The sequence below is a fragment of the Macaca mulatta genome, chromosome 3, assembly GCF_049350105.2.
Source record: "Macaca mulatta isolate MMU2019108-1 chromosome 3, T2T-MMU8v2.0, whole genome shotgun sequence".
NCBI lineage: Eukaryota > Metazoa > Chordata > Mammalia > Primates > Cercopithecidae > Macaca > Macaca mulatta.
This window is the reverse complement of record NC_133408.1, coordinates 41,966,008-41,975,399: the sequence shown is the minus strand read 5'-3', so window position 1 is coordinate 41,975,399 and position 9,392 is coordinate 41,966,008. Positions and strand designations below refer to the sequence as shown.

Sequence of the window (9,392 nt, the reverse complement as noted above, 5' to 3'; positions counted from 1 at the left end):
AAAATGAGTCAATTACAGAGATAGGCTCTAAAACATAGTACCTATAGTTATTACTGAGGTATTTTGTATGTAACAATTTGTTAAGAGGGTCGATCTTAGGGGTTCTGACAACAACAACAACAACAACAACAACAATAAAGGGACGTAGGAAACATTTGGAGGTGATGGATATATTATTACCTGGATATTGGTTGTGGTAACAAGAGTAATATATATGTGCAAATTTGCCAAACTATATCCATTAATTACGTACAGTTTTTGTGTAACAATTTTACTTCAGTTCCTACTATATTGCCTGGCAAACAATACTTTATACTTAAAGTAAGAGCAATGATTATTGCATGTGCATGTTGAAAATAATAAAGAAAGCAGGTGACAATAAGACATCCTGAGTCTTTTGGAAATAAATAGCATTCACCTGCTTTCTCATCCATTGAGATATCACCACATTTATGTACTTGTGTGTCCCTGGAAGTTTCTTGTGGGAGATTTATTCTTTTTTCGTTAGTCTCTACTAACCAAGAACAAATCACAGACTTAGACGGCATCACAAAAAGGCCCAGACCCACGATGTCCAGAGACTCCAGGCTCAACCCACATTGATGCTGGCCCTTCAGCCATGAGACTCCATTTACTTCTTCTTATTCTCCTTCTTTTTTCAATTCTTTTATCCCCAGGTAAGTTGGTAGCTGATTACTATAAGGTTCTGCAGATTAGAAGGCTATATCCCTGGCCAGACAAGATCCTAGAATCAGTCCTGTGGGTTCAAGAACCTAATATTTACAGCTTCACTAGGATTATAATAGGGAAAAATAGAAAAGAGACTCATTTAGCAGTAGCTCCTGTTGATAATTCAATCCATGTTTTTTGATCTAGTGAGTGGATATAATAATGGATGCTGCTGAAATTCAATCCTGTCAGATCAAACTGCCTACATATCAATTTCTATGCCCCACTAAGGCATCTCAAGATACAAAGTAAGGATACAACAGAATGTGACCTCAATGAGATGCCTTTGTGGGACCTGGAAATTTATATGCAGGCAGCTAGATCTGACAGGATTGAATTTCAGCAGCATTTATTATTATATTTGCTCACTAGGTCAAAAGAGATGTTTGGAATTCTATCAATAGGAGCTACTGCTAAATGAGTGTTGAGAAATCTGAAAGTTTTATTCAAAGAGACAAACAGAAAAATTATAATCCTAGAATAAGTGAAAATTATATGAGAGACTTTTCAAAATAAATTCTATTTTACGTGGCTATGAATAAAAAATGATTTGCAAAGTGAAACTTAGGACTAGAAAGGAGAGTTAAAGGAACTTCAGACAAGTGAATTAATAATAAGTAAAGACACCAAGCTATATTGCAGGTAAATTACAGGTAACCACACAGAAATGGGTAACATCACTTTCAATAGTAAACCAGCTAAAATTTAATGGTCTAAGCATGCATTTTGAGGGCTTTTGGGAAAAAAAAAGCATAATCAACCTAAAGAAGATAAAGGGAAAGTTATAAATACAAAATATAAATTAATGAAACAAATGAGAAAAAAACTAGTATTTTAAAAAATGTTTTTCATAAAGTCTAATATACTTTATAATAACCTGGCAACACTGGACAAATGAGAACATGCTTAAAATAACTATTGCAGGAATGAAAGGTTAATGTCAAAACAGATGTTTCAGAGATTCAAATCATTTTTTAAAAAATATATTTGTGTATTATATTCCCTCTTTGCTGTGTACCCTGGGGATTTTCCTGTTGCAGTTCACTATATCATGTGTCATCAATTGTGACTGTGTCATCAATTCTTATGCTAGTAAATTATTACCATCAGCATACAAATATGCTGTTAAGTATGTCCTTGCTTTTCTTCTGATGCCAGCTGTCATCCTATTTTTTGCTCTAGTTTTCAGTAAAAATCTTAATATAGTTGTTCATACTCTCTGTCTTCAATTCCTCTCCTCTCATTGTCTCTTAAATATATCCCAGTCAGGCTCTCTCCCCTTTTTTCAATCATGTTATTGACACCACTTTTGTCAAAGTGACCAATAATCTCCATATTGCTAGGTCCAATGATCATTTTTCACTACAACTTTAATTGGCCTATTAGCAGCATTTGACACAAATAATCACTTCCTTCTTCATAGTATACTTTCTTCACTTGGTTTCCAGGACAGCACATTCACTTGATTCTCAGCCTATCTCACTGGAGCTACCACTTCGGCTTTCTTTGTTTCTTCCTCATCTTTTCCCATCACACTTCCTATTGGAGAGCTCCAGAGCTCAGTGCCTGATTCTCTTCTCTTCTCCCTCACCACACACTCTGGAGGAGCTCAGCAAGTCTCATCCTTTTCAATTCTCCTTTTGGACCTCCTTTTGAACTGCAGGCTTATAATAAATTATCCAACTGCATAACTGGTATATCTACTTGGACACTGAATTTCAAAAGTCATAGATATCCGAAATTGAACTCATGATTTTCCCTCATAAACCACTACATACAGATTTTCTCTTCTTGCAGAATGCCATGGTCAGCACTGGAGCCTCTCTTAGCTCTCCTGTACACTTTCATCCTCAGCAAGCCTCTATCTCTGCACCTCAAGAATCTCTCAGGGCTCCCATCCCTTGCCCAGCCTTGGGCAGTAGCTGCCTCACACTCAAAGAAAGACCAGAGAATCTGCTTCTCTCATCTACCTGCCCTGCCCTGCCTTCAGACCTCATCAGGCCCCTCTGCTTATGCACCTGTGAGAAAAGAGAGTGAAGGGGGATTGTCTCAGCTCCCTCACCCACTCCCCAGTAACAGAAGATTTTACCTGATTCTCACAGTAAGACCTTTACCTTGCTCTCACCTCAAATTGCAGCAGTTCCTACATGGCTGTCCCTCAAAAGTGCATCTGGTAGTTCTGCTCTCCATCCGATCTTACCTAGGAGCACACAAGATAGGTCATGAAAAAACCATTAGTGGGGCCGGGCGCTGTGGCTCACGCTTGTAATCCCAGCACTTTGGGAGGCCGAGGTGGGCAGATCACGAGGTCAGTGGCTAACACGGTCAAACCCCGTCTCTACTAAATACAAAAAATGAGCCGGGCATGGTGGCATGCGCCTGTAGTCCCAGCTACTTGGGAGGCTGAGTCAGGAGAATCGCTTGAACCCTGGAGGCGGAGGATGCAGTGAGACAAGATCGCGCCATTGCACTCCAGCCTGGGCGACAGAGTGAGACTCCAAAGACAGAAAGAGAGAGAGAGAGAGAGAGAGAGAAAGGAAGAGAGGGAGGGAGGGAGGGAAGGAGGGAGGGAGAAAGAAAGGAAGGAAGGAAGGAAGGAGGGAAGGAGAAGGAGAGAGAGAGAAAGAAAGAAAGAAAGAAAGAAAGAAAGAAAGAAAGAAAGAAAGAAAGAAAGAAGGAAGGAAGGAAGGAAGGAAGGAAGGAAGGAAGGAAGGAAGGAAGGAAGGAAAGAAGGAAGGAAGGAAGGAAGGAAGGAAGGAAGGAAAGAAAGAAGGAAAGAAAGAAAGAAAGAAAGAAAGAAAGAAAGAAAGAAAGAAAGAAAGAAAGAAAGAAAGAAAGAAGCATTAGGGAGGGAGAGTGAGTGAGAGTGAGTGTGTTTGGACCCCTACTGATGATGCTAAACTATCACAAGCCCACACTCAGCCTTTCAACATTTGCTGGAGATTCACTTGTTTCCTTGTTATCTCCATCAAGGGCAGCTTCCTCCTGCTTCTGCTGCTGCAACTCAGCTAGGCACAAAGCATCTGTGGATCCGTTCTTTTTTCAGCAGGGCTTCATCACTCTGAATTTAAGTTAATTAGCTTTTTTTGAGACCTCAGTTCTGTGTTTCAAAATGAAATCTATGATCTATAGATTATCCAGCTTATTCTCTTTGTCAGGGCAAGAGCATTTTTCTACAACTTTCTAAATTCTTTTTTTTTTTTTTTTTTTTTTTTTTTTGAGACGGAGTCTCGCTCTGTCGCCCAGGCTGGAGTGCAGTGGCGCGATCTCGGCTCACTGCAAGCTCCGCCTCCCGGGTTCACGCCATTCTCCTGCCTCAGCCTCCCGAGTAGCTGGGACTACAGGCGCCCACAACCGCGCCCGGCTAATTTTTTGTATTTTTAGTAGAGACGGGGTTTCACCGTGGTCTCGATCTCCTGACCTTGTGATCCGCCCTCCTCGGCCTCCCAAAGTGCTGGGATTACAGGCGTGAGCCACCGCGCCCGGCCCAACTTTCTAAATTCTAAACAAAAGTAAAAGTTCACTTCTTTTCAGAATCCCCACGTGTCAGAAAGTGTTACTATTATCATCAGTTTAGTGATATTTATGGAATTCCAAGTTGACTCTAGTATCAGCTTTTGGGTTAAATTCTTTCTTTCTGATATGTAGCCTTTGAAATTTTATTTGCTGCAGATCTCTTGGTAGTGAACAATTTTAATTTTTATCTGTCAATTTCATTTTGTTATTTTTGATCTTGAAAGACAGCATTACTGAGTACCCAATTCTATATTAACAGTTATTTTCTCTCGACATTTGTTGATACTAGTTTACTCATTTTTAGTGAATGAGTGAACAAGTGAATCTCCAGCAAATGTTGAAAGGCTGAGTGTGGGCTTGTGATAGTTTAGCATCATCAGTAGGGGCCCAAACACACTCACTCTCGCTCACTCTCCCTCACTAATGCTTTTTTCTTTCTTTCTTTCTTTCTTTCTTTCTTTCTTTCTTTCTTTCTTTCTTTCTTTCTCTCTTTCTTTTTTTCTTTCTTTCCTTCTTTCTCTTTGTTTCTTTCTTTCTTTCTTTCTCTTTGTTTCTTTCTTTCTTTAATAATCAGATAAATATTATTTCATTATAAATTATCCTTTTTTCAATGTTTGTATGGTCTGGTGTTTGGTTTTAATGTTTTATAATTTAACTAAAGTGAGTTGATTTTTATATCATCTGTTAGAAATATATTCTTTGAATCAATGGATTTATACCTTTTCTTAATTTCTTTCTGAGAATCTCTTGAAATGGTGAATCCTTTTACACTTCTCTCCCCCCATATTTGAATTAAATAAATGTTAGACCTTGTGTTTCCATGCTACATTCTGGGTATATCATTTAAACAGTTTTTCTTCTTCACTAGTTATCCTCTTACCTGATCTTGGCTCACTGCAACCTCCACCTCCTGGGTTCAAGCGATTATTCTATCTCAGCCTCCTGAGTAGCTGGGAGTACAGGCACCCACCACCATGCTCAGCTAATTTATATATATATATATTTTAGTAGAGACAAGGTTTCACCATCTTGGGCATGCTGGTCTTGAACTCCTGACCTCGTGATCCACCCATCTTGGCCTCCCAAAGTTCTGGGATTACAGGCATGAGCCACCATGCCCAGCCAGACCTGCCCATTTTTTCTATCATCTATATTGTTTTACTATTGTTTTTACATCTTTGTAATAATAGATTGTTTCTTTAAACAATTGATACATTCCTGCTTAATTATTTCTCCACATTGATGATTTCAATATATTTAGTTTTAAAGGGTCTAGATATGCTATTCATTTCATTAACTTTTATTCATGGTGTCTTGCTTACCTGATCATTTTTAATACTGAACTCATTGTTCATCCTTAACCTGACATCATTTTATGGTCTGAAATGAGAATGCTATTATCCAGACTTCCTCTGTGAAGCTGACACAATGCTTTAACTCAATATAGAAGTTTCAGCATTAACAAACTGGAATTTCTGATGGCTCAAGAGTCAGTAGTACCATCATTAGCATTACTGATCATAGCAGATCTTCCCAGAAGATCTGGGAAACCCTCATCCCCCTCCATCAGCTATCCAATACAAAGTGCCCACTGCTCAAGCTCCAGTTCACAGACTATTTTTGTGTTTGCAAGAGGAGATATTTTAAGAACTTGCCTAACCATTTTCAGGGATAGAAGTGTTTCAAAGAGATCCTCTACTATATATTTGTTCTATAGCAACAGTCACTTGAGAGCAGCTCACTTGCAGTCATGGCCAAAAGCCTAAATGTTTCTTTCATTCTAGTCACACCTATTTTGTACCTTTTGGGGATATCTCAGATTCAGACGCATTCATAGTATTCTATGATTTGGGACACTACTACAGATTCTTCAAAATGTTACAACATTCCAATGGTATTTTGGGAGGTATAGAAGGAGAGGAAAAACAATGGGCTCAAGTCTCCTCTGACTTCTCTTCTTACAATATGTTTCATTGTTCAATACTTTTAGAACTATATTAATACAGCATTGACAGTGGACATTCTTCTTTTCCTTCTGACTTTAATAGGATTGAAGGAAATGTTTTGCTATGAAATTGCTATATGGGTTGTATTCAGACAAATTTTGACTTTGTAAAGGCAATATTCTCCTCATTATTTTTAAATGCTTACCAGGATTCACAGTATTATTTTCAGTTCTCCCTGTTTAAAGGCATATTTAAATAACTTGATGACTTGGATATATTATATATGTTACTCTGCTACAGAAACAGAAAAGCCACCACCAAATTATATTCTAAGATACTGGGTACACCAATCGCACCATCTTTTTTTATCTAAGACATTCAATTCTTCCACTGGTGGGAGCACATGAATTAGAATCATTTACTACTTGTAGCATTCACTACAGACTTTCAGACTTATGGTGCCTAAAAGAAATAGAATACTTATAGCTGGGTTTAAAAGCTACAAATAAACAGAGGAAATATACACTATTTTGAAAGTACTACTTGAGTGTTATGCATGTATTTCAATATTATGTTGCTAATTTTAATTGTTCAAAGTTAAAGAGCTTAAACCTCCCCCTCATGCATTCCTGAATCACCCATTACTCCCACACATACATTGTTTGATACAGCATAAACCTAAGTAAATAAAGATGTGACAAAATGAAAAAAATAAAATAACGTTATACCATTCTCATCTGTGAATGGCATCAGTAGATGTGAATAAAAGTAATGTGATTATAATTTTAAAAATCATCTTTAATAGGATCCATTTACTATTAAATGAACTTTTGGTTACTTAATGAATAATAAATCTTTGACACAATGAAAACTCTTAATGCAGAGTGAGAACAAAATGAAGGTAATAACTGATTTTTTCCTAACCCTTGCTTTAGTTGGTCTTTCCACTAGACTGTCACTTTATTTTAAGGATATTATAATAGCACAAAGCCATCAGCTTTACCATTAGAGAGATCTTCATTAAATTATCTTTGTTGTAATAAAGGTCATCTGGAGGAAATACTGGTCTGGACACAATAATAAATGTTAAGCTTTCTAATATTTTCCACTTTTAGACACAAATTGAAAGGATCATTTATAATGTCAAAAATATACTTTTTTCTAACTAATCTATCCTATGACTAAGACACTATTAGCAATTAAAGTAGATAGAGCAAATCTAAATGTGGAGAGAAAAAGTAATTTCCACTTACGTTTGGACAGATGAAAGCACGGATAAATTGAAAGCCTGAAATATTAGCTTGGGGGAATGAAATCACTTGGGGGAGCAAGAGCAGGATACACCAGCCTTTAACTCTATACTTCCCCCAAGAAAAAATATATAGATAGCTATGTACAAACCAAAATAGCACTGGGAGGGTTCAAGGGACCACTTAAGAAACTATGGCAACACAGTGAAGCCAAAAAAAAAAAAAAAAAAAAAAGAAAGAAAAAAAAAAGAGAGAGAGAGAGAGAGTGAAAGAAAAAAAAAAAAAAACCGAATAACCATATAGAAAAAACAACTGCTGAAATCAGCATACCTGAGACTGCAGAAACATCTTTTTTGGCTAGGAACGAAAAAAAGCAGAAAGGGACTATCAGTATCAGCCACAAGGTGGAACCACCATGGCCCTCAGTAACCCACTCTGGCAGAAGACACTGGCATTTTTGCCCTGCGGTAAGCAACAGCCATTTCTGAGAGAAAACCTAGAGGAAAAGATGAAGATGTACCATCCCCTCCCACATCCCTTTTCTCCCACCAAAAAGACCGCGACTGTTGTGCCAAACCAGGATCGGAACTACTACCTTTCTTAATCTGCATGTGTCTCTGACATGTGAGCAGCAACCAGTTCAAAAGCTCCCATGTAAAAATGCTCATACTAAATTTATTCTCTTACTTAAGAGTGTTTATGGATTTACATTCCATTTGTGGACTATGTAGATCTCACTGGATCTTCTTTCCTGCAGTGAGAGGTGGTTTGGGTGCTGCTGAAGGTCATTGTCTCAATTTGTCTGGTGTTTGCAGAAGAGATGTCTGCAAAGTAGTAGAAGATCAAATTGGTGCCTGCCGAAGAAGGATGAAGTGCTGTAGAGCATGGTGGATTTTAGTGCCAATTCCAACACCACTTATCATGTCAGATTATCAAGAACCCCTTAAACCTAAGTTGAAATGAAACTGATGTAAAATAAAAATACATCAAAAGTGAAGTTCTTTGCATCTAAGAATATTGAAATATACATATTAAGTACTTCCATCTTGATAACCATCTTGTATTTTCACTTATTAACATAAATGAATAAATACTAATTTCAAATATACCCAATACTATTTCTTTGTGAGTCATTAACAGATCTTAACAAAACCTTTAAAAATGAGAAAACTGAGGCCGGGCGCGGTGGCTCACGCCTGTAATCCCTGCACTTTGGGAGGCCGAGGCGGGCGGATCACGAGGTCAGGAGATCGAGACCATCCTGGCTAACACGGTGAAACCCCGTCTCTACTAAAATACAATAAAAAAAAAAAAAATTAGCCGGGCGCGGTGGCGGGTGCCTATAGTCCCAGCTACTCGGGAGGCTGAGGCAGGAGAATGGCGCGAACCCGGGAGGCGGAGCTTGCAGTGAGCCGAGATCGCGCCACTGCACTCCAGCCTGGGCGACAGAGTGCAGACTCTGCCTCAAAAAAAAAAAAAAAAAATGAGAAAACTGTTATTTTTGTTTTCCAAGATGGTGGATTGAAGGCATTGTTAGCCTGTCTCTTGCACTTGGAAAGACAAAGTGGTGTGTAGAGATTCACACTGAACTTTCTTTCAAGAAGCAACACAGGAACTTAACAGGAAAATTGAAATAAGCCACAGACCATTTGAAAGAAGCAGCAGGATGCAGCTTACACCATAAGCTAGGCAGAAAATTTTGAGTTTCCAGGGTGTGAGAGGGGGATAAACTGACTGTAAGATATACACTTCCATTGGGAAACCTATCAATCTAGGCCATAGGGGAAGGCCTTAATCCTGCTCAGGGCTGGACTTGATTTAGTGAAGAGTGATGAGTATATGAGGAGTGGCATTGGGATGTGCTTTGAGTCTCCAGCGCGTTCCCAGTTTCTGGCAGGATGGAGGGAAGCCATTTCTGATTCTACCTCAGAGAGGACCTCCCAGAAGTCTG

At 38.4% G+C, this 9,392-nt stretch overlaps 1 protein-coding gene across 1 annotated transcript; it reads left to right on the top strand.

The window, feature by feature from the left end:
- The first annotated feature begins 619 nt into the window (after nucleotides 1-619).
- On the top strand, nucleotides 620-8,404 carry LOC144340068 (beta-defensin 109-like). Its single transcript, XM_077997876.1, has 2 exons — nucleotides 620-677; nucleotides 8,199-8,404. The coding sequence occupies exons 1-2, from the start codon at nucleotides 620-622 to the stop codon at nucleotides 8,402-8,404; spliced, it is 264 nt and encodes an 87-aa protein (XP_077854002.1).
- The last annotated feature ends 988 nt before the right edge of the window (nucleotides 8,405-9,392 follow it).

Excerpts from the sequence above, each read along its gene's own strand:
- LOC144340068 (XM_077997876.1), top strand. The coding sequence starts at position 620 with ATGAGACTCCATTTACTTCTTCTTATTCTCCTTCTTTTTTCAATTCTT. Across the intron at positions 678-8,198 it reads TTCAATTCTTTTATCCCCAG|TGAGAGGTGGTTTGGGTGCT; the intron begins GTAAGTTGGTAG and ends TCTTTCCTGCAG.